At 40.7% G+C, this 26,953-nt stretch overlaps 1 protein-coding gene across 8 annotated transcripts in view; it reads left to right on the top strand.

Moving 5' to 3' along the window:
- The window catches only part of LOC124710153 (E3 ubiquitin-protein ligase RAD18-like), a 101,854-nt gene that overhangs the window by 52,479 nt on the left and 22,422 nt on the right, over positions 1-26,953 (top strand). For all 8 annotated transcript variants that reach the window (XM_047240901.1, XM_047240905.1, XM_047240899.1 and 5 more), the window contains one exon: positions 11,376-11,516. In XM_047240901.1, the coding sequence (XP_047096857.1) occupies positions 11,376-11,516 (141 nt within the window). The remainder of the gene's footprint in view (positions 1-11,375; positions 11,517-26,953) is intronic.

The following is a 26,953-nucleotide window of genomic DNA, read 5'->3' as shown; positions in this document are numbered from 1 at the left end:
CTCTCTAGAACTTCTGGTTCTTTCAGTTTATCCAAGTCCCAGCTCCTTAAATTCCTACCTTTTTGCAATTTCTTCAGTTTTAATCTACAGTTCATAATCAATAAACTGCGGTCAGAGTCCACATCTGCCCCTGGAAATGTCTTATAATTTAAAACCTGGTGCTGAAATCTCTGTGTTACCATTATAGAATCCATCTGAAAGCTTCCAGTGTCCGCAGGCCCCTTCCATGAATACAGTCTTCTTTCATGATTCTTAAACCAAGTGTCAGCTATCATTAAGTTGTGCTCTGTGCAAAATTCTACCAATTTGCTTTCTCTCTCATTCTTTACCCCAGTCCATATTCGCCTACTACCTTTCCTTTTCTTCCTTTTCCTACTATCGAATTCTTGGCCCCCATGACTATTAAATTTTTGTCTCCCTACTCTGAATAATTTCTCTTATCGCATCATACATTTCTTCAATCTCTTCTTCATATGCGGAGTTAGTTAACATATAAACTTGTAATACTGTAGCAGGTATGGGCTTCGTGTCTATCTTGGCTACAATAATGCATTCACTGTGCTATTCGTAGTAGCTTATCCGTGTTTCCATTTTTTATTCGTTATGAAACCCACTCCTACATTACTTATATTTGATTTTGTATTTATAACTCTGTATTCACTTGTCCAGAAGTCTTGTTCCCCCTGCCACCAAACTTCGCTAATTCCCACTGTATCTAACTTAACCTGTCCATTTCCCTTTCTAAATTTTCTAACGTACGTGCCTGGTTAAGGGATCTGACATTCCATGCTCTGATCTGTAGAACACTAGTTTTGTTTCTCCTGATAACGACATGCTCCTGAGTAGTCCCCACCTGGAGATCCGAATGGGGGACTATTTTACCTCCAAAATATTTTACCCAAGAGAACATTACCACCACTTAACCATACAGTAAAGCTGCATGCCCTCGGGGAAAGTTATGGCTGTAGTTTCCTCATGCTTTCAGCCGTTCACAGTACCAGCACATCAGGGCATTTTACTTGACATTACAAGGCCAAATCAGTCAATCATCCAGAATATTGGCCCTGCAATTACTGAAAAGGCTGATGCCCCTCTTCTGGAACCACATGTTTGGCTGGCCTCTCAACAGACACCTGTCCGTTGTGGTTGCACCTACGGTATGGCTATCTGTATCGCTGAGTCATGCAAGCCTGCCCATCAGTGGCAAGTTCCATGGTTCATGAGGGGGCCAAGTCAGTTTAGGACAGGGCCCAAAATCATGACAAAATGACACAACGATGTGTACGGAATATTTTGGCTCTCTATAACAATGTGGCTCTGAATATGACAGAAGCTGACAAAATTTCACATTTGATGAAAGGAGTTGAATAAGACATATACCAAGCTCTTCTATTAAAAGATTTCACAACAGAAGAATTCGCCATGTGATGCCAGCACATTGAGGGAATGAAACAGAAAAAAAGAGTCATGTGAAAGAGGTATGATCAACTCACTAATGTGTTTCCTATGGCAGTTGTGGAAGACCAGCACATCCTCACTTCTCTCATACGCCATATAGTAAGAGAAGAGATGTAGCAGTACATGGCATCTATGAATGTCAGACTGAGTACACAAGATAGTGGCAATGAAAGTTGATCCCATCGTAATGAAGTAGCAGAGGATGTTGATGAAGAGATGTATTGTTTGATGACAACAATTTTCACCACGATTCAAATGTGTTATGAAAAAATAAATTAATGAACTTGGATATACTCCACCGCCATCGAAGGACAACCCAGCATACAACCAGTGCGGGTACAACTAATTTCTTCACCGAGCAAAATGCCCTGTATAAGAACAGTCATTTGGTCTGTTTTCATGTGGATGCTCTTGATATTTTGTGTGCTACTGTAGAGAAAGAAGACAAGTGTTCGACGACTACTACACTGCTATACATAAGTCATCACAGCATTTCTATTCATGCCAATCAACTGCAGATGACCCCTCACCCCCCACCCGGGGGCTCACCGCTCTTGTGGGTTTGTGCTTGTTTACCATGGGGCCCCAGCCTTTGCAGCATAGTTTTCCCTTCCAAGCTGCAGGTCTATCCTCCTACTATTCTATTTACTCCTCTCTTGGGGAACATGTCTGGAATGTTTTTGGAAATGTGTTCTGCTTTTTCTGTGGCCAACATCAGAACAGCCTCTCCGCTGTTTTTCATTCCCTTTTTTCTATCTTCGTTAGCCTTCTCCTATTCTTCCTCCACTTTGGTGTTTGAGGTCCCTCTTTTTTCTTCTTCCTCCCTGTGTGCTCCTGAAGGCCAGCCCATGCATCTGATGCATAACAGGTGACTGGGTAATGCATAATTCCCAGCCCTGGGTTGCCAGATAGGGTTTACATGTACCCTCTGGTACAGGCAAGGCCCAGGGAGGGGTGATTGCTTGAGCAGCTACTTTCCCAAATTGCCGATTGGTCCCTCTGTCAACCGAGCGAGGTGGTGCAGTGGTTAGCACACTGGACTCACATTTGGGAGGACGACGATTCAATCCTGCATCCAGCCATCTTGATGTAGGTTTTCCGGCATTCCCTAAATAGCTTTATGCAAATGCCGAGATGGTTCCTTTGAAAGGGCACGGCCGACTTCCTTCCCCGGCCTTCCCTAATCTGATGAGACCGATGACCTTGCTGTCTGGTCTCCTCCCCCACAACAACCCAACCCCAGCCCCAACCCCAACCCTCCCTTTGTCAGGTGTTCGGGTGGTGTGACCTGAGGTGTGAATAATCACCTAAGGTGGGTGCACCCCCTTTTGAAGGGAGCCCCAGTTGGAAGGAGCATGCCATCAGAGAGTCTGGCAATCATGGGGGAATTTCTCACAATGAGGCAATCATCTTCACAGTCAGTATCTACAAAAAATAAGCAGAATGAGGCTAACGATTCATCATGGTTCCTTGTGGTTTCACATACTGAAGATGGTCAGTCCTTCATATGGTATCCCATTTATTATTTAGAAAGGTGTTGATGCAATTGCTGGCCCTGTTAAATTCTACTCTCGTTTATTCAATAGCTCTTTGCTTTTGGGGTCTACTTCTGACTCTCAAGCACAACAACTGCTTGCAGCTTCACTCTTCCATGGCTGTCCTGTAGTGTTATTTACACTAGGTTGCTCAATGGTCTGACCGAGGCAAAAATCCAAATATACCTCTCTGATTAGGCATCATTGCAGTCCATTGGGTGATGAAAAAAGTAGATGCCTCCTAAGTGCCCACACGCACTCTCTTCCTGCTCCACCTACATGCGCACCCAAATGGCAGCTTACTAAGGCTGCCTGGAGGCTTTACTCCTCCCTGGCGACCTTCGACAAACAACATTTTCCCATTTGTGATGATTAAGTAGAATATCTTACAAACATTACCCTTACCCCCCCCAAAACATTCCATTCCTCGCACTTTCTCTTTACCATGCCACGCCCCAGTCTTTGCATCAACAGAATTCACACATGGAGATATGCTCTCTGCTTCTTTAACCATCATCCTTCGATGGCAAACTGCATTAAGTATAAACAGTTGCGTGCACTGTGTCGTCACCTTCTTTGGGATAGCAAAAAAACTAGCTGGATTTCATCCACTAGTTCTTGTAATAGTTCCACTCTCCTTTCTATCGTATGGGCCAACCTCCTCTGAAGTTCACATTCTCATTTGTGTTTGCCATCTGAGTTATCGGCCATTTTAGTGAACGATGCGCGGACCGTCGACCGCATTTTACTTTTTATCTGTCATAACATGTAATTTGTAGTTCAGAAGCTCTGTTTCTTTATGGTGTATTTTATAGACACGTCTCCACATCCCTGTTTTTAGCTATCTTCTCTTCTGGCCACTGGAATTAATGTGTAGTCGTTTTTAACTCCTCTTTGTCTTCGAGTCCTACCATTCTTATATGGACATGTATGGCCCTAGTTGTTTTTGTGGCCTAAAACAAGAACAAAACAGAACTTCAGATGATTATAGTCAACATTGGCAGAAGCTCCACATCATATCCTGGACAAAGTGACTCCCCAACTTGCCATAGCTATTCCCGTACAGAAGCACCAGCAGCTCACCTAACCACCGAATTCAGAAAAGATGAGCAAGGTGACCGCATACGGGGATGAAGTCAGCACATATGAAAATCCTCAATGGACAATTGGTGCCAAGATGATATGAAATGTTGTCAGTGGCCAACGAGTCTGAGCGCTAGTTGACTTTTTCTGTAATGTCAAATCATTTTAATCACTGGTTAAAGAAAATTATGTTTTGTGATATGAAAGAAATTGTGCTGAAGGTCGCGAATGCGAGATGTGTCCAGCCAACAGGAACATTTATGGCAAAAGTAACTATCAATGGCAGAATAAGGCTCTTCGAATTTGTCATTTTGGCAGAATGTGGTCATAATGTTATTCTCAGATGGGACTTCTTGCAGACATCACAAGCAATCATAGACTCTAAAGTCAGAACTCCAGGATTACAAAGTAATTTCAACAAGCACACATAACAAAGATTGCTGTGTGTGGTTGGTTGCTGTTGAAAACATGAAGATGTTGTTATCCCATCATCTTTGAGACAAGTTCCATTTGTCAATCAAAATGCTCAGCTAAACTGTGAAGCTTTTGTCAACTGCATAAAACTACTTTGGCATACAAAAAAACATATACATGCCAGCCATGATCATAAGCATTGTCTAAGATGAAGGAGTACTTTGGATTACTAATTGCCATGAGTATCATCATCGACAAAAAAATCGTGATCTGCAGAGTACAAAGCTGCTGTCGAACTGCCAATACGATCTCACCAGACCAAGCAGAAACATTGGCATGTGATACCCATTGTATGTCAATTTTCGGATGCCTTGAAATTTGGATTGCTGGAAAAGACATACCAAGCAGCCCATGATAAAACAGAGTATCAACACTGGGGATTATCTAACAGTTAGTCAACACTCATGAAGAGTGTCGCCAGCTGAACAATGGATAATCCAGGAGGAAGTGGTGAAGATACTGCAAAATGATATCAGAATTTTCAGTGTCATTGATCCTGTCCTGTTGTCATTGTGAAGGAAGAGGATGGCAGATTCCATTTCTGCATTGACTTCCAAAGATTGAACAAAATCACGAAGAAAGAGGTCTGTCCATTGCTGAGTATTTCTCCACTGTTGACATGCAGACAGGCTACCGACAAATCATTGTTGATGAGACTGACCGTAAAAAGGCTTTCATAACTCCAGATGGCTTCTAGAGTTCAAAGTTATGCCATTTGGACTATTTAACACTCCAGACACCATCAAATGTGTGATGAACAACCTGCTTCGACACCTTAAACTGACTTGTCTAAATGTGTCTTTGCTACCTGGATGACAGTTTCATTTTTTTGAAGTCATTTGAAGATGATCTGTGCTGCCTTACATTCGCATTGAAGTAAGTTTGGACTGTAGACTTCTGCCTGAATCCACGGATGGCAATGGACCCTCTTCCAAGCTCAAAGAAAATTAGAGCAGCACAGATGTTCTGAGTCCTCGGCACATTCACGATGTGAGAGTCTACTTGTACAGTCGGCAATTGATAAAGCACTTCTTTACCAAGGCACATCCCTTGCAAAAACTACTGCAGGGAGATGACAAATTTTCCTGGAACGAGGCACAAGAAAGATCCTTATCCTTAAAGAAGGGGCTAACATCATCTCCCAGCAGTTTTGGGATGAGGACATTTCTGATGCAAATTCAGGAAGGCGCTAGTTTATGCTTTCAGAGTACTCTCAAGTCAGAGAAAAAGTGCTGTACGGAGAAAGAGTCTTGCATTTGTGTAGGCCATCAACAAGTTCCAGCTGTATTTATTTTGTATATCATTCACCTTTGTGATGACTATCATTCTCTATGTTGGCTGACCTAACCGGAAGGATTCATTGGGTTGACTTGTGAGATGGGCATTGATGTTGAAGTGGTATACAAAAGTTGATGCAAGCACAAGGATGCCGACTGCCTTTCAAGGAATCCTTTAGCAGAATACAGCAACATGGATGAAATCTCCACCTGCAGCAGCCCATTCCACTGTTTTTGTATTGACCTCTGCTGGGTGTTCCTGAAGTTCATTAAAGGGAATCGATGAATAATAGCCAACACTGACTGTATCACTTGCTATACTGTCACCAAAGCAGAAACTCTGGGAATTGAAAAGTTCCTTGTAGAAGACATAATTTTGAAGCACGGAGCACCCTGTGTGATGATCTCTGAAAAGTTTTCCAGTATCAGACGTACGTTCACGTTGCGACTGCACCCACCGGATTACAACTACGTACCATCCATAGACAAATGGCCTCAAGGAATTCTTTAATAAGGCTCTGACAGATATGGTCTCAACCTACATTAATTTCAAACAGAGATATTTGGATACAGTACTGTCTGTTGTGATATTTGCATACAATACAGTGAAACAGGACAGTACAGGCTTTACATGATTCTTTCTGCTCCACAGTCACGAGTCTGAAATGACAATGGAAACGCTATTCCAGTTTCAAGTAGATAATGCTCTGGATTACGTGAAACACATCATCACCAGGACAGCTGGCTTTCGTGTGGACCCTGGATGCCTAGGGAAAAGACTGAGAGCACTATAAAACCATGTGCCGGGCAGCAAGATACAGCTCGGAATTCTTGGTACAAATTTTTTCACTTGTGTGGAAAGTGGGATTATCAGAAAAGTTACGTAAGTGCTGATTTGGGCTGTGTTGTATCCTAATTCACATGTCAGATGCCACATGTGAAGTCGAGGATTATAACCACCCTTCTCAAGAAGACAAAAGCACAGACATCTCCATATGAAGCCCTAGTGCAGTTCAGACATGCAGATCAGTTACGCTAAGTTCAAGGTATCTGAAGACCCACTCAATGATTGTGAAGCTTTGACAGGCGGAACTGCATTTGACGCTTATCATAGTGAAGAGGATGTACAAACATGACCAAAATGTGAAGCTCAGCTAGTACTGTTGTACAGATAATCATTGACATGATCTAGGTCCAGTGAGAATATCAGAAACAGCAGGTCGCTGTTTCTCCAGGAGAGGGAACAGTACCATAAGCTGTGGTGCATTCAGTGTGGTGTAGTGGTTAGCATCACTCGCTAGTATGCTGCAGGTTACCAGTTCAAATCTGACCAGCAATTATTTGGTCATTATCAAGTCTGGAAGGTTCTTGAAGTATCTTCTGTTTGTAACGTTTGTATATGGGGCATTCAAATGGAACCTGCTCATTAGTGTAAAGTAACGGTAACGATTTTATTAACTCAAAAATGAAGTTATACACAGTACACATACCCAAAAATAGTCACCAAAACTGTTGGCACATTTATCCCATTGCGACACTAGCTGGTTGATTCCATCCTTGAAGAAGCTAGTAAGCTGCTGTCGGATCCAGGCCTGGACCCAGTCACACACTTCGTCGCCCGTTGCAAATCGATATCCACAAATAGCTTGTTTTAGAGATCCAAACACTAATGGATCTCGTCCACGGTGATTCTGCGGTTGTCCAAGACTAAAGCATTCACTTCCGCAACCATTTCCAGTGTGATGACACGATGAACCCGTCCAGGACGAGCATCATCTTCCAGTGACTCGCGCCCCTCAAAGAATTGTTAGAGCCATTTCCCAACACTTGAACAACTAAGACTGTGCTCACTGTCCACAGCCTTCATCCATTGATACATTTCAAGGCCTCCAGCTTCCTCTGCCGCCAAAAATCGAATCACTCCTCGTTGTTCCTGCTTAATCGCCTTCATGTTTGGTAGTGGGTGACAACTTGTGTGACCACCTTCTCTTTGACGTGAAACCACACTGCCGCTATGCAACATCAAACGGTGTGCAGGTGTCAGTCTCTCTCTACCACTAGATGGTGCCACCACACCCGTAGTTACGTGGTGCTACCTTACGTGTAAGGCAAAGGTAGACGCACTGACCAAGTTTCATTTGAATGAACCTCATGTATTATGGATTATTTGATCAATGTGTGAATGCCAGCAGTCTGGAGGTAATTTCTGTTTCAGCTGTATGTTGGTGTTGATAGTAAACATTCTTTTAGTTCTAGGTGGTTGTACATCAATGATGATCCTTCATTCACAATTGGACTTGAGAGTGGTTTTGATGTGACAGTACCAAAGAACAACACAGACCTGGCAATAATTCCTGGTAGTGTGACTTCACATTTCAAGTAATGTATGGTGTTGTGAACTGACCTTTTAAGGCTCTTGAAGGAGCTCATGTCCGCACTTCAGGAGGGTAACTAAATGAAACCCCTCAACACCTGTGCTGGGGCAGTGGATCCTTACGCCGTGCAGGGGAATCTGTAGTGAATCTGTACTTAAAGGATTCAAAAAATGCTGTGTATCTAATACTATGGACAACTCAGAATATGACATAATGTGAGAGGACTATCAGGAAGAAAGATGTGGCAATAGTCATAAACGAAAATGATACCAGTGATGCTGATTAGGAACTAGTGATACTGCAGATTGCTTTACATCAGTAAAACAGTTTGTGATTTTGATTAATCAGAACATGTTAACAATAAAAATTTCTGAAGAAGCCTCTTCAAGAAAAAAGGGTGGGTGGGCAGGGTGTCTCATCTTATATTCAGGGTTGTCTTGTAGTCTGGTAAATACGATAATTTAAATGCACCTGTTTTTGCTGTCTGTGCAATGTATATTTGATAATAAAATTTTTATGCCCAATGGAGGATGAGGAGGAAAGCAGGTAGTGATCAGGCAGATATAAAAATGGCCGCGGACTGTAACAATATTATGAGAAAGAAAGTTGCTACTTGCCATATAGTGGAGATGCGGAGTCACAGATAGGCACAACAAAAAGACTCTCACAATTAAAGTTTTTGGCCATTAAGGCCTTTGTCAACAATACACACACACACACACACACACACACACACACACACACACAACTGCAGTGGCAACTGAAACCACACAGCGGAAAATATATTTTTTTGCTGTTACTAATGAACCTACCAATGTTCTGCATTCTTGTCGCTAAATCAAGAAAGGTGGCACAGTGGTAATACACTTGAGTTACTTTTGCAAGGATGTAATTGAAATCCTTGTGTAACTAACCATATTTTGGTTTTCTGTGGCTTCTGCAAATTGCATAAGGTATGCCAGTTTCATTACTTTGAACAAGACACAACTGATTTCTTTCTTCAACTGTGGATTATGGTCTGTCTGCAATTACTTCCTCATTGGTGGAATTTTAAATCCTAATCTCCCCTCCTTCCTTCCAGCACACAGTAATTGTTCTGCTGCAATTGATGGGTAGATGTTACGGAACAGGTACACATGTTGGAATGTTGCATGTCATGATTCATTGAATCTGCCGTAGAAACATGACTGACATTTGATCATTTTCTAAATGAACATCAGAACTAATAATAATTATTAGATATATAATTATATTTTTACAGTTGCATTCTTCATAGAAATGGGTAAAGCATTTAATGATTATTGCTAATATGAGGTTTTAAGTTATGGCCCTGAATGAAAGGATATGTTTATGGAATTCAGACAGTAAGGTTATATTTTATTAGGTTCACTCAGACTGTTTGTGATGTACCACAGACAGTGGTAAAATGTCTGAAATTCCATGAGTGATGCCGATAGTAACTGGTGTCAGGGAATTGGTAATGATTCAGGGAGCATTATTATAACAGTGTTGTTTCAGGGTTGTTCATCTGTGGCATAGAGAAACAACTGAAAGATATGAAAACAAGTAAATCATCAGGTCCAGATGGAATCCCAGTTTGGTTTTACAAAGAGTACTCTGTGGCATTGGCCCCCTCATCTAGCCTGCATTTACCGTGAATCTCTCGCCCAGCACAAAGTCCCAAGTGACTGGAAAAAAGTGCAAGTGACTCCTGTATATAATAAGGGTAAAAGAACGGACCCCGAAAATTATGGACCAATATTCCTAACTTTGGTTTGCTGAAGAATCCTTGAACATGTTCTCAGTTTGAAATATTAAAGTTTTTTGAGACTGAGAAGCGTATGTCCACGAATGCGCATGGTTTTATAAAACATCGCTTGTGTGAAATTCAGCTTGCCCTTTTCTCACATGATATACTGCAAACTATGGATGAAGAGCAACAGGCACATTCCATGTTTCTAGATTTCTGGAAAAAGCATTTGACACGGTGTCCCATTGCAGGCTGTTAATGAAGATATATGAGTTCACAGATATATGAGTAGCTGAAAGACTTCTTAAATAATAGATCCCAGTACGTTGTCTTCCCTAGGGAAGTTTGATAGGAGCACTGTTGTTCTCTGTATACATAAATGATTTTGCAGACAGGGTGGGAAGCAATCTGTGGTTGATTACTGATGATTCTGTGGTGTACGGTAAGCTGTTGAAGTTGAGAGATTGTAGAGAGATACAAGATGATTTAGACAAAATTTCCAGTTTCTGTGATGAATGGCTGGCAGCTAGCTCTAAATGTGGAAAAATGTAAGTTGATGCGGATGAGTAGGAAGAACGAACCAGTAATGTTCGGATGCAGTATTGCTAGTGTCCTGCTTCAAAGTCAAAACATTTAAATACCTTGGCATAATGTTGCAAAGTGATAGGAAATAGAATGAGTGTGTGAGAACTGCGGTAGGAAAGGTGAGTGGTTGACTTCAGTTTATTCAGATAATTTTAGGAAAGAGTGGTTCACCTGTAAAGGAGATCACATACGGGACACTGGTGCAACCTATTCTTAAGTACTCTTGGGATCCGTACCAGGTCGGATTGAAGGAAGACATCAAAGCAATTCAGTAGCAGGCTGGAAGATCTGTTACAGGTAGGTATGAACAACACATATTATGGATATGCTTCGGGAATTCATATAGGAATCCCTGGAGGGAAGGCGATGTTCTTTTCGAGAAACATTATGGTGAAAATTTAGAGAACCGGTATCTGAAGTTGACTACCTAGCAATTCTACTGCTGCCAACATACATTGCACATAAGGACCACAAAGATAAGATACAAGAAATTAGGACCCCACATAGAGGCAACAGACAGTCATTTTTCCCTCACTCTATTTGTGAGTGGAACAGGAAAGGAAATGACTAGTAGTGGTACAGGGTACCCTTCACCATGCAGTGTACAGTGGCTTGTGGAGTATCTATGTAGATGTAGATGTAGAATATATGAAACAACTTAGCTTCTTCATAAAGTGTAAATAGCTACATTACTTTTCTAGCAATTTTATCTAGCTAGTATACAGATTTTAATACGACTGGATCTTCATTTAAGTGATCAGTTGATTGATGTTTTGATGCTTCACTTATTGTTGATGAAACAGTTTTCTTAAGATTTACAGTGACAAAATTATTACAGAGAACAACAACATGAAACTCGGAAGCTACTGAAAAAACCAGTATTCAGTTTATTGAAGCAGGCTGACTTGAAAAAGAAATTGAAAGAGCATGGATTAAATTATACTGGAAGTCGAGAAACACTTATTAAAAGATTTGAAAGGTGAGTGAAGTTACTTTTTGATATACTGAATAAGCTGATAACTATTCCATGAGATTTGTGGACTGCAGTCAGATGATGTTGACTTCTTGCCTTGATATTTTGCCTAGGAACCAGCTGGTTACCTATAGGTAACTTTTATGACTAGAGATTACTTCCGTGCATTGCTGCGTTTATACCAGAAATCAGAGCAGTGGTGAATATGTTTAGATCTTGGCTCACAACCATCCTTACTATTTTCTGCTAATTTGTACTGTATCTGGTGCATGCATAACTTAATGACTGCATGTATGTCTTCGCTGAAATTGAACACCCTTTGAGTTAAGCCTCAATAGTCAGATTTATAAAATGAATTGTCACTGGTTGTTGCTCTGGGCACAGATTTTGAAATCACACTTGGGGGGCAAAAATGCTTGTTCTAAGTACTGGTCAGAAATAGAAAGTTGTGGCCTTATGTAACTGTTCAGATATCTGTTCTTTTACTGATGTTAACTTTACCACAGATCTGAGATGGAATGTTGTGTACTATTCAGCTTTTCATGTGCGGTATGAAAAGCTCTGTGAACAGTGTTCTGTTGATTTTCATATTTGTGATCCAGAAATATGTTGTGTATACCATATGTGATGTATTAAACAGTGATATGGCACATCACATTGCTCCATTTTTTTCCCCTTTTTCATGAAAATTTTACTAATGTAAGTGCATGTATGCATAGGGTCACTTTAACTATACAAGGTGAATCACCTGAAACGTGAACTGCAAATACTGGGGAAATGGAAAGTGCTACTGATGTGTGGTTTTTGCCGAAAGGATTTGTTGTAGGGCTCGTACAGTTAGCCAGTGAACAGATTGTAATAATACTTAGAAAGTGTATTTTTTGGGCAAAAGTACACCTTTTTAAATGTTTGAACAATGCCTATTGAAATTAATAAACTACAAGGGGGATAAATTAGAATGTCAGCTGTGTTTCTTGCAAGATTCTAGTGCGAGTCATTTATAAGATACTGCATTTTGCAAAGTTTACACACCGACACTTGTTTGTGCCATTCGACCTGTGTTGTTTCTAGGTGCAATGTTGTTACGTTTGCTTACATTGTGCTTCTGTGTTCCTTGAGTGCACTTCGACTGGATAATCAGTGTGTCACAGAGCATGCAGGAGGTAGTGAGTGGACAACGGGATTACCAGCGCAGAAAAAGTCGAGATGCTCATGGTGTATGGAGAGAGTAGGAAGAGTGCAGTTCGTTTGTGTTCAATGTATGTAGCAAGATGTCCCAATAGACATCAACCATTTCAGCAGTTGTTTATCAACGTTTTCAACCAGTTATGTGAAAATGGTAGTGTAACAATGAGACAGTGTTACAGAAGGAAACTAGTGACAGCAGAAGAGAGGGAAATTAATGTTCTTGCTGCTGTTGCAGTATATCCGCACATTTGCTCCTGTGCAATCACACAAGGGAGTGGCATGAGTCAGGCAAGGGTCTTATGCAGTCTCTATTGACATGTATGGCAGAGCACATGGCCGTGTCCCCTGACTGTTGCTCTGTATACATCGGAGAAGTAGACCCATCCACTATATTGGAATCCTGCTGTTTTATTCTATTACATACCGCCTGTTAGTGGTGTTTTTTTCTGACGGACAATGAATGTTGGGTAAAAAGATTCCGAGCTTTTCCACTCTAATGTTTTAGTCATATGTTCACCTGGAGATGTGGTTTTTAGTGCCATGAAACTTTAGTGGTCCAATAATAAAGGACTAAATACAGCTGAAGCGGTTATTAATACCCAAGAGGATCGTTGACATAAGTTTCATCTCTATTATATCTCTCTCCATCAAGAGCTGCATGAAAATGATTATGAAAATTGTGTTAACTTCTGTACGTGGACATTAAGACAGGGTACTCCAGATGTAACATATATCTTGTTTAGTGATGAAGCCACATTTACCAGTTATGGCCAAGTAAACCTCCAGAACATGTGCTATTGTCTGTTGACAATCCCCATTGGCTTTGTCAGGTGGAATGTCAGCATCCATGGCATGTAAACATGTGATGTGGGATAGTGGAGCATCATCTCTTAGTCCCATTCCTCATAGATGGAACACTGAACCTGCACAAGTACCATAGCCTCCTAACAGACCATCTTCCATGGATGCTAGAAGACGTTCCTCTGCCGACTAGGAGAAACCTGTGGTACCAACATGATGGCTGCCCAGCCTACAGTGCACAAAGTACTACAGCAGTTTTCACGAATTGTTTTCAAATTGTTGGATTGAGTGCAAAGAACATGTAATGTGGACAGCCTGTTCCCGGGATTTGATGCCTGTGGACTTTTTTTTCATGGGGGAGTGCTGAAAGACACTGTCTACAAGGACATACCAACTACTCCTGATGATATACAACGACATATTACTGCAACCTGGTTGGACATCTCTGCTGAATGCTTGCCTGTGCACAGCAGTTGTTCAGTACTAGACTGCTGTCGATGGTCATTTTGAACACGACCTTTGATGGTCAGTTGCCTCATTACTGGTCAGAATCCACATAACTAGTGTATGCATTTATGCTGTTTTTTAGTGTGTGCTATCACAGGCATTTAAAAGTGTCAGTGTGGGAACTTTTCAAAATACACTATCTCATAAATGACTCTCACTATAATCTTGCAACAAACACCACTGATATTCTAATTTACTGTACTTTTACTTTGTGAATAGTAATATGCATTGTTCCATTTAAAAAAAGTGTTTGTTTGCCCAAAATAACACACATTCTAATCATTATTACAGTCTGTTGATTGGCTCCGGACTACTAATCCTTTCTGTGAATACCACACATCAGTATTACTTCCAATTTCAACACTATTTGCGGTGCAAGTTTTAGGTGATTCCCCTGTGTAGTGAATATGAATATGATGGCATATGATATGCATAATGATGATGGACATATGATGAAAGTTATGTCAGATTGTCTTAGTACAAAATCAAAAAAGCTTTAAAAAAACATAAAATTGCAAACTAGTGAAAAGTGTTCTTAAAGGATGTGGTGTGTCTGTGTCTGTGTGTGTGTGTGTGTGTGTGTGGGGGGGGGGGGGGGGGGGTCAGGGCAGTTGTAGTTTAACAGATAGCAGCCCAAAAAAGACCAAAAAAATTTTGAACTTTTAGTCTTGTTGTTGTTATATTCCATCCTGGATTGTCCATTGTCTGATTAGACTTATTTTCTGTCAGGTAAGGAATAAATTTGGAGAAAAATACAGAGAAAGTTGCCCCGGGGTAAAAGAACTGAGCAACTGGAGAACTGTGCATGTGGATGTGTTGAGGTCAGACTGTGTAGTATAATGTGGCATAGGAGACAAATGCCAAACCTAGTGATTTGGGATTCTGCTGAATACCATAGATCTTGATTTACACATTTTAAGAACATTCTGTAGACCAGTATCAAGATCATCTTGGAAACAGAGGTACTTAGCAACTTTCAAGCAGCTTCAAATGCAATATTTCAATTAGACAGTGCTCAGCAATACATGAGAAGAAACATGCAAGCCTTCTAAAACTGACAGGTGACAACTCTTCCCAGTCCAGCCCCTTTCTCTGACTTTAGTCTATTGAACATATCTACAATATGCTTGACTAGCGACTTATTTTTCAGGTTTCTCAACCACTATTGATTCTCTATAGTCTGTGATTTTTCAGAAAAGTACCCACTTCCTATATGATTCTGGACCTTGTCGTACTATGATTATCATACACTGATGTTTCACGCCATTCTGAATTCTCAAAATAGACATCACATAAAGTTCTTTAATCTTAATTATTTGTATTGTCATGTACAGAATCTGAGGTAAACATTTCACTTCAGTCACTTGTATTCTTCTTAGTGTTGTTATGAACCATGATATGGGAAGGATAGGGTGCTACATACTGTAAAGATGACACGTTGAGTTGTAAACAGCTACAATGAAAAGCCTGTTACACATTGAGCCAAAGCCTTATTCAGAAAAGAAAATACACACATTCACACAAGTAAGCACATCTCATGCAACACCATCGTTATCCCCTTCTGCTATGGAGCGACTGCAACTGTTACATTGAATAAAAACAGCAACTAGACCTGGTAGCAGGACAAAGCTTCCAAGCACACTGTCAAAAGGCTGTGGGGGAGGGAGGGGGGGGGGGGGGCAAAACAGGGAGCAGAAAAGGAGAGGAGCAGAGGAGGAGAAAAGAATGCTGGGCATGTTGGCAGAGAGCAGTGCACCAAGAGGTTGATGGGATGCGAGTTGGAAGGAGGAGGTTGGACAGAGGCTGCAGAAACTGTTTGTTGGAGAGTATGGGGACAGTAGGTTACTGAGGTTGAGGCTGTGATAATTTCAGGAGTAAAGAATGCGTTGTAAGGACAATTCCCATCTGTGCAGCTTGGAAAAGCTGGTGGTGGAGGGGAGGATCCAAATGGCCCGGGTTGTGAAACAGCCATTGAAATCAAGCATATTATGTTCTGCTGCATGTTGTGCCACAGGGTGGTCCACTTTGCTATTGGCTGCAGTTTGACAGTGGCCATTCATCTTGCTGAACAGCAGATTGGTATTCATACCAATATGTAAGGAGCTGTAGAAGCAGAGTTGATGTGGCCTGATTTCAGATGGGGTGGGATAAGCCTGTGACAAGAATGGAATAGGAAGTGCTTGGTGGGTGGATTGTGCAGCTCTTGCACTATTGTCTTGCACAGCAGTATGATCCCTGTGGCAAGGGGATGGGATTGGAAATGGCATAGGGATAGGCTAGGATGATGTGGAGATTGATTGGGCAACAGAAAACAGCTTTAGGTGAGGTGGGAAAGATCATGGGTAGAATATTCCTCATCTCAAGATGTGACGATAGATAACCAAAGCCTTGACAAGGGATGCAGTTCAGTTGTTCCAGTCTGGGGTGCTGATGAAGGGGATGGTTCTTGGGGGTGGGAGAGAATTGGAGGGTGTATGGGGATATGAAACAGGAAATCTGTTTGCAGACTATGTCTGGGAGATAGTGCCTGTCTCGAAGGGCCTTAGTGATACCTTCAGCAAGCCTGGGCAAGGGATTTCTTGTCACTGCAGATAACTCAGTCCCCAGGTGGTCCAGGTTGTGTGGAAGAGATGTTTTGGTGTGGAAAGGGTGCCAGTTTTCAAAAATAAGGTTTGTGTACAGTGCCTTCAAAAGAGAAGTAGTAGATCTGCACTACTACTTCTCCTTTGAAGAGAAGGTGTACAAACTCATCAGCTATACAGCCATGGAAACCTGCATGGTACCCTCCTATGCCAGTCTGTTTATGGGCATCTAGAGGAAACCTTCCTAGCCTCTCAAAACCCCAAACCACTGGTCTCATTCAGGTTCATTAACGATATTTTCATGATCTGGACTTGAGGCCAAGGCACCATATCCTCATTTCTTTACAACCTCAACACCTGTTTCCTACCCGCTACAGCTGATCCCCCTCAACCCAGCGTGCCACCTTCTTGGATGTTGACCTTATAACGATGCTACATTCTTCTTGATTGTTACTTAAAATTACTTAAATTTTTCCTGGAGTTCAATTTGGTGAAAGAACATAAATTTGCGACTTCTCATTATTTATTGATAACAGAACTGCATTCTTGACACATTTAAACAAAGCGCTTCACAGACATCACTAATCTCTTTGACAAACTGACTTCACAGGTTGACTTTCAAACAGACTCTCAAGCAGACTCAACAACAAAAACTACTTCCTCGCAGTCTCACTGCATTGCTTTATATATGAATTTTAACATACATTTCCAAAATATTCCATTATTAATTTTGTACAGTTTCAATGTTACAATCAAAATTTACAAAAGTAGAGAAACTGAAGTTACAGTCAAATAAGGAAAAAATTACAATATTAATTGACGTAATTTTTATAGTATCACCTGTAGTTCTAAATATGAAAATCGATCTGAACTTTAATTACAATGATGTCACTTGTATTATTTTAGTTATGTAATTAATTACAGTTTGGTTTTGGTTACTAACATGTAATGGTGGTAGAGAGCTCGTGCTTTATCCGATTAAATACATACAACATACAAATAAGGCCTCAAATTCTGTAAGTTTGAAAACTGTGAGATGTAAACAATTGGAGAGTTAAATAGAAATGTAATTACAAAGAATATTAATTACAGAGGAAGACATAAAAGTAAATATCAAATGAAAATGCATCGTTTGGTAATAACTTTCAAGCCGTTTCTCAAGATAATTAGGTTATTTGTGTTAACTCGTTAACACAAAGGTATAGTAATTAGAGGCACCTTCCACCTATGCCAGCACTTCTACAGCATTTTAATATTTTCCGCCAAATATTTATCCCTTCAATTTCTTTATTATACATTCAATCCAGCATTTGTACGTAATTTTGTTAATGACAACAATCTCTTGATAATGATGACAATATACGTTCCTCCAAAAACATTTTACAAGTCTTCCCAAAATATTCAGATTTCTAGCAAATTGAGTCAAATGACATATGTGTATCTCTATAATGTCCTAGGAAGCACCAAACCGTCTGACAACCACCTGGATGCATACAAAAAGTGTGGTATCAGACATTTCCTATGACTTTTGGGGAAGGCCGTTTCATTATACCCTCCTCCTCTTTGATTGCTCCATCCACACCTCTCCCCACATCAAAGCTACCAACCACCAACAGTACCTGCATTCTGACAGCAAGAAATCCCCCCTGCACAGCGTGACCAGCTGCAGATGGCGTATATGCCTTACCAGTAAGCTGAAGATCTCAAAAAGGCTTTCACAGACACAAACATATTTCCTGTGTCGTATCCTCACACACCACCTATCCTCCCACCACCCTCGAGACCCAGCTACAAAGGAGTGCTCCCTTTGTCATATAATACCACCCCATATTGGAACAATTGAGCCACATTTTTTGTCAGGGCTGTGATTATCTATTGCCATTCACTGAAATGAAGGACATTCTACCCAAGATCCTTCCCATCCTTCCTGAAGTGGTGTTTCATCATCCACCCAACCTCAACAGCATTGTAGTCTATCACTACACCACTCCTAATCTCAACCCCTTACCACAAGGATCATATCCCCGTGAAAGACCCAGGTGTGAGTCCTGTCAATCCACCCACCAAACACTTCCTATTCCAGTCCTATCACAGGCTTATTCTACACCATCAGAGGTCAGGCCATGTGAGAAAGCAGCCACATCATACATCAGCTCTGCTGCAGTCATTGCACAGCTTTTTATATTGGTATGACTACCAACCAACTACCCACCAGGATGAATGGCCAAAACAAACACGAACCTCAAATAAACAAAATCTGCTCAGCCAACAACATCATTCCTAATTATGTTAAAATTAATGTAAACAGCATGTCACCTGCAGCACAGCGTGCTAAATGAACAGCTGAAAGAGCTTGGCTGAAATATGAAATTTGCTCCCTATACTCAGAAAAACAAGAACTGAATGTCAGCTTATACAAATTACACCTAGAATTAGCGAAGTAAATCTCCAGCTCCTCAGTACTGTATGACATAATGGAAAGAATAAATCACCACTCACAGTCAATAATGCAAAAGCAATGGCAGAAACAGGAACAGAAATTAAATAAACTTTGAACAAAAACTGCTCTGAAACTGAGACACACACACAACACACATTCCATGAACGCTTGATTAATTTTACTGACATAACACTCACTAAAGAAGAACAGCAGCTACTTGAGAAAGGCCCCTAATACAATTTGAACACCCACGTAACACACATGACCATACAAAATCTCATTACTGAGACTGAAACATCATAGGACAACATGAAAAAACTAACACACCAGACTTCAACCCAGGGCTAACAAGAGAACTAGTGACAGAGGAAATGAAACAAATCATCAGAAAGAACAAACCCTCCATAAGTACGCACGCGCGCGCACACACACACACACACACACACACACACACACACACACACACACACACACACACACACACACAAAATTATCTGATGAGAAAACCATAAACAGTATACACAGAAAACTAAAACAACACAATGCTCTCATCATCAAGGCAGACAAGGGGAATGCTCTAGTCTTAGTAACAGAGTCAGAATACATGGAGAAAACAGAAAAAATTCTGGCAGAGAATGAAATAAACAAGCTAACCAGTGACCCAACACAAAGAAATGTGAAGACACTCTTAATAAACATCACACACAACTTGACACAGAACCAGACAAAAAGAATGACACAAAAGAACCCTAAAGCTCCACTCTTAAGAAGCCTGCCAAAGGTCCACAAACCTCTCATCCTAGTCAGGCCAGTGGTGGACTTCAGATAAGCCCCACCTTACTTACTAGGGAGACACATGCACACATTCCTACAGAAAACATACACATACACAAACAATAGAAGCCCCAAAAACACCGGGGACATAATAGAGAAAATTAAGAGTGTCAACATCCCCCAACAGCAAAATTGGTATCTTTTGACATTACATCCATGTACACAAACATGCCCACAAAAGAAACTGTAAACATTATAGAACATGCAAGAAATTCCCAGGCATACAAATAAATGAAATCTCATCCATTCTTATGCTAATCACAGAAAAAAAACTACTTCACTTTCAACAATAACTTCTATTTGTAACAAGAGGGGCTACCCATGGTGCCCCATCAGTGGAACCTTAGCCAACATCTTCCATTTTCTTGGACCATATAGAGAATACAATATTCAATAACATTGTGAAACAAGGAGGATACAAAACAATCTATTGGTACCGATATGTGGATGACATAATGTATTGTAGGTGAAACACATAACAGGATAGAAGAGCTACACAGTAACATCAACACATTTCACCCACAGATCCACTTCACATTGGAAGTAGAAAAAAAAAAACAAGAAACTAAATTTCTTGGATCTCATAATCACAAGAAACAACCATCAACATGAATTCTCCATCTAAGAAAACTCACATCCACAAGCACTGTTATCCACAGCTCATCCAAACACCCATCAGTGCATAAATATGCCAGTTTCACTCACATGCTCCACATGATAAACAGAACATCTCTTAAACCAGAATACTTCACACAGGAACTAAATATAATCAAACAAATTGCTGTTGGAAACAACTACAAAACAGACATCATAAATAAACTCAACAATAAGGTAAAAATTAAACATAAAAATAGCGGCCAGCCACTCGAGCACAACCACAGGATCTGAAAATCCAGAGGCAGTACACACCATACCACATCAGGAGAAAGAGACAGATGGTACGCACTAACATACAATAACAAAATATCATATAGACTTGGAAACATCTTGAAAAAGCAAGGGATCCCAATAACATTCAGAACAAACCACAGTTCAGAGAAGGCTAAGACGAATCAGAAAAAACTCAGACAAATTCAGCAACACTGGAATATATCAACTCACTTGCAACTCCTGTCAGGCCCAATACATAGGACAAAGAAGCAGGAACTTCTGAACAAGATACACAGAGAGCACATGAGAGCTCTAAAGAGTGACAGCACACATTCGACTTTTGCAGAACATCTAGTGAACAAAAACCATAACCCCACTAATATCGAAAACTATCTACACATTCTGAAAAATAGTGACAGTCTTTACCGACAACTAACAATAGAAGAAAATTACTATGCACAAAAGGCTATAGTGGAAGGCAAAAATATAATAAACGAAAACACAACACTTTGCAACAACACACTCTTTATTGCTATGAGTGAACTGACCAAGGACACAGAACAGAAAGCACACAAATGCACACACACACGCGCGTGCTCTCTCTCTCTCTCTCTCTCTCTCTCTCTCTCTCTCTCTCTCTCACACACACACACACACACACACACACACACACACACACACAGAGAACCACTTCCCCATCACACACAGAGACATAAGCAAGGAACAGAAGTCGTCGTAATTCCCACTACAGTTTTCATTGCCTTCTCGCAACATGCAATACTCGTCTCATGACGCACGCAAACAGTAAGGTGGTGTAATGTTTCTTGATCATAAACAAAGTATGAAAGTTTTTGTTTTTCTGTGTACAGAATCAGCTACATGCTGTCCAACGAACGTGAGTACACGAATAACTAATTAACAGCCCAGTGGACATCAAAACTGTATTCCACAACACTACTGCTGACATACTAAGTTCACCTTTTAATATTTGTTCAATTACAGCTGCTTACACAGTTGCAGATGACATGATGTACGCTGAGGGGGTGGGGGGGGGGGGACGGCAACAGGAAAAAGCGCAGAAAACATGCTGCAAACAGCGAGAATAATTCGTAAAAACATGCCATAACATACAATAAATAAGTAAATAAGGTAGTATGAAAGTATCCATAGAAAACTATATTTCAGAAAACGAACAGTAAAAATGTAATAATCTCTGCTGTGTTTGTATAACTATGCTATTTCCTGCATGTTTTAGATTTAAAAAAGCCACTGATGATGGTGATATTTGTCGCTGAAACTAGTTTTAGCAACAAATATCACCATCGTCAGTGTTTAGCATCAAGATGGACTCAATTTATGATACTGTTATAATATGATTGATTTCAATGGCTACCTCACATTCCTGGCCATTTGGATCCTTCCTTCCACCACTAGCTTTTCTGAACTGTGCAGATGGGAATTATCCTTACAACATGTTCTCTGATTCTGAAATTTATCTGGCCTCAACCTACGGTAACCAATTGTCCATACACTCTCCACCAAGCAGTTGTTGCCCCCTCTGTTCTACCTCCTCCTACTCTTACTCCTCCTCCTCCTCCACCTCCTCCTAGTCCCTGTCTCCACATCCCCAAGGTGCACTGCTCTTTGCCAACACGCCCACAAGTCCACCAGTCTGTCCCCCCCCCCCCCCCCCCCACCCCGCACCTGTAACCTGTTACCCTCCCTCTTCCCCACATCACTCCAGATTGCCACTTTTGTTCAATGCAACAGTTGCAGTATGGCAGTAGTGGTCGGAGATAATGATTTTTGTGTGTGTGTTTTCGTTCCTGAAGATGGCTTTGGCCAAAGCTCGATGTGTAACAGCTTGCTTCAGTTTTGGTATTTTACATATATTGTCCGAAATTGATATCTTTATGTATCATTCACTTTCCAGCAGTGAACTGGTAAAGCCAGAAACATGTCTCACTGTATAATGACTGAGTATATATCACTTCAGAAGGTGATCCCACACAGACAGAGATATGTGGAAGGGATGAAATTTGCTTACGCGTGGCCAGCAGAAGGGCAGGGAGGCACTGTCCACTTTATTAAGCGAACAGCAGTCCATTTCATTTGGCTGCAGTGCATTTTATTATATAAGGTGTGTCAATTAAACAACATGTCTGTGCACCTCTATCGTGCAGCTGCATGGGGGGGAGGTTGGTATTGGAGTGCAGTTGACCTTGAACTTTCAAGAGCAACTACAGGTCATTTTGTCTTTCTGCCTGCTTTAGTTTGTATTTGAGCCTTGGTTGTACAGGACTTTGTTCTGTGGTAGTGTTGCTAACATGATGAATTTAAAAATATAGTCCATTAACCCCGTATTCCTCACGAATTTGAAAAATATTCCATCAGAATTATTTTTCATATGTTAAACGAGATGTTTGGTGATAATGCTACATCATGCACTTGAGTTTTTCAATGGTACAAATGATATTCAGAAGGTTAGGAAAAACTGGAATATGATGAGTGTCCTGGTTGATGTGTGAGTTCAAGAACCGAAGCAAACATTCAAGAAATTTATGAAATTGTGTGGAACAACCGATGCCTAAGCATTCAGGTGGTTGCAGATGTAGTGAACTTGGGACAAAGTGACAGTAAGACAGATTATGTGTGATGAATTAAACACGACATAAGTATGTTCAAAACTGGTTATGAAAAACCTCTCTCAGGAACAAAAAGACCATTGGAAGAATATTTGCTGTGATATCATAGAATGATTCAACAAAGAACTGGACTTACTCACACATTCCCTCACATGTGATGAAATGTCGATCTTCAAGTATGACCACCTGCCGGAGTGCCCGAGTGGCTCTAGGCGCTACAGTCTGGAGCCACGTGACCGCTACGGTCGCAGGTTCGAATCCTGCCTCGGGCATGGATGTTTGTGAAGTCCTTTCAGTAGTTCTAAGTTCTAGGGGACTGACGACCTCAGAAGTTACGTCCCATAGTGCTCAGAGCCATCAAGTATGACCCAGAAACTAAGTGGAGTTGATGCTCTGGAAGACTCCCATGTTGCCAAGAATGGAACAAAAAGCAAGTCAAAAGTGAAGATAATGCAGATCATTTTTTCGGTCTAAGGTGTTATGCCTGAAGGAGTGCCTAAGGATCAAACCATTAATCAAAAATACTTCGCAGAAGTCCTAATCGAGCTGAGTGAAAGCGTAAGGAAGAAGAAACAGGATTTGTGGAAGAATAACAAGTGGTTTTTGCATCAGGACACCTTGCCAGCCCACAACGCTGTATCTGTGAAACAGATTTTAGCAGACAAGTGCATTCCTTTGCTCGAACATCATTATTCACCAAATCTAGCTCCCTGTGTCTTTTGTCTGTTCCGAAAAGTGAAAAGTGCATTGAAAGGAACACAAATTCAGTCTGTTGGAGAGGTAAAAGCAAAAAAGGCAGAAGTTTTGAAGTTGGTGATAAAGAATGACCTACAGCATTGCTTTTAAACAGTCACTTATGCAGTGCTGTATAGATAGGGGGAGGTGCGTACGTTGAAGAGGATAAAAGTTTGTTACAACTTTGTTCACAATAAATCACATTTATGTCAACAGTCTCTTTATTCATTTACCACACCTCCTACAATTGTTGTAACCATTTTCAATCAGGTCGACCCTGTGGTTTTGATGCTTCCAAAAAATATTTACTCAGCTTTGATACTTTTGTTTACAGATCACTATTCAGTTCTCTTAAGACACCACACGTGTCTGCAGTCCATTCTTGTGTCTTCAGTTGTCAACAATAGGAGTCATGCTTTCAGATTTGCATTGTGAAAACGCTATAAACACAGTAAATAATCCCTCTCACCTGTTTGTAGAGACATATTTGTGTACAGAGAGTGCTAGCAAGCTGACAAACGCATTCACAGCTATACCACTGTTGCAAAACATTACTGACATTTCAGCTGCAATGAAGAATTTGATGACTAAATGAATGAAATTATATTTTCTTAAAGTACAGCAATAGCGCAGTATGATGGAAAGCAGTTATCACAGTCTATTGCTAACTGGTGTGTAGGTGCCCAAGCGAAGAATAAATGTTATCGGCTGCTGGAAGTTAACGGAGGGGAATGTGCAGAATGGTTGAAAACTGCGCAACTTCTTGTCGGATTTGGACTGAGCAGTAGTGTGTGCTACATAGGAGATTTTAATTTTTGGTTGATACTGCAGGTCTTTGGATTTACTGCAGTGTGTGTTTATGTGTATGGAAGTTGTCAATTGCCTGGTAATGTAACACACATAATAACCAAAAGGTAGGACTACGCAAATCAAAGCATACCACGAATACATTTGGAGATGGATCCTAGATCTACCTATAAAACATCACATGAGTCTTCATGTTGAGATGGTTTGTAGTTGTGCATAACATTGTCGTCCCAAGAAGCACCAAGTATTTGGAATTCTGTTAGTAGATCCCTGACTGATTTTCTATCGACTGGTCCAGAAAGTTAAAATTAGCATAAAGCATTGTAATTGGTGATAAAATATAGCTGTACCTATTTGATTTAGAGAGAAATTGTAGTCATATGTCATGACCTCATGTGCCACTGTAATTGCATAGGAGATAACCAGCATGTTGCTAGAGATTAGCCAGTTCCAGCTGTGTTGTTGATAAATCAGTAGCCTCATTACAAAAATGCCATCTCCGAGATTGAGTTCAGCATTGAGGAGGTGGCTTGTTGGGTTGAGGAGGAGCAGGTGAATCGAATGCGGGAGAACGCGTTGAGGTTCTGGAGGAATGTGGATAGAGTGTCCTCTCCTTGATCCAGATCACGAAGTTGTCATCAATTAATCTGAACTGGGTGTGGGGTTTTGGATTCTTTGTGGTTTGAAAGGATTCCTCAAGATGACCCGTGAATAGATTGGCCCATTGCCATACCCCGGATTTGTTTGTTGGTAATGCATTCAAAGGAGAAGTAATTGTGGGTGAGGATATAGCTGGTCATAGTGACTAGGAAAGAGGTTGTAGGTTTGGAATCCGACAGGTGTTGGGAAAAGGAGTGTTCAATAGTGATAGGGCCATGGGCATTAGAGATGTTGGTGTAAAGGGAGGTGGCATCAGTAGTGATGAGTAGGGCAGGGCATTTCCTCCAGTGACTCTCCACAGTTCCTGTTCTGTTACCACATGATGCCCTTTTGATTAGGTAGATTTCCTGAGTTTGTTATGCATTCCATTGATTTTGATTGTAGAAACTTGAAGAAATCATTTATGCTTCACATCACACTAGGTGATTTATTTTTAATTGATTCTAAAGACCCAATACAAAGTAAGCCACAAGAAAATAATCTTATTACTTTGACTGCTAAACATTTAGTCTGTTATAGATCAGATGAGCACCATTTTATTGTGTATACATATCACTGTTGAGAAATTTTAGGCTCTGTTATTTACCAGTTTCATACCAATATGCGGGGTGAATGACCTAAAACTTGTACCGCAGATATTGTGGAGATAGTAAGAGCTATTGATGCGTGGTTTTCACAGAATGGATTATAGTCAGGGGCTTGTATTGTTAGCCAATAAACAGATTGTAAGAATACTTAGAAAATGTATTTTTGTGCGAACATACTCTTTTTTTTAAATATTTGAATAATGCATATTGACATTAACAAACTAAAAGTAGGGCAAATTAGAATGCCAGTGGTGTTTGTTGCAGGATTCTAGTGTGAGTCATTTATGAGATATCATATTTTGAAAAGTTTACACATCAACACTTTTTTGTGCCATTCAACCTGCGTAGTTGCTAGATACGATGTTGTAATTTTTGCTTACAGTGTGATTGTGTTTTCCTTGATTGTACTGCAATGTGATAGCCAGTGTTTCACAGTCAAAGCAGTCGGTCTTAGGTGAATGATGGGTTTTACCGATGCAAAGAAAGCTGACATGCTTATGGTGTATGGAGAGTGTAGGAAGAATGCACTTTGTTCTTGTATTGTGTTTGTGGCAAAATATCCCAATAGATGTCAACTATCTCGGCAGTTATTCATCATCCTCTTCAACCAGTTATGTGGAAGTTTTAGTGCAACACCCAGACAGCGTAGCAGAAGGAAACAAGTGATGACAGAAGAGAGGGAAATTAATGTTCTTACTGCTGTTGCAGTGGTCTGCATGTTAGCTCCCGCACAATTGAACAAAGGAGGGGCATGAATCAGGCAAGTGTCCTACACGTTCATCATTGA

The sequence above is a fragment of the Schistocerca piceifrons genome, chromosome 1, assembly GCF_021461385.2.
Source record: "Schistocerca piceifrons isolate TAMUIC-IGC-003096 chromosome 1, iqSchPice1.1, whole genome shotgun sequence".
Taxonomy (NCBI): domain Eukaryota; kingdom Metazoa; phylum Arthropoda; class Insecta; order Orthoptera; family Acrididae; genus Schistocerca; species Schistocerca piceifrons.
This window is presented reverse-complemented; position numbering and strand designations above follow the sequence as displayed.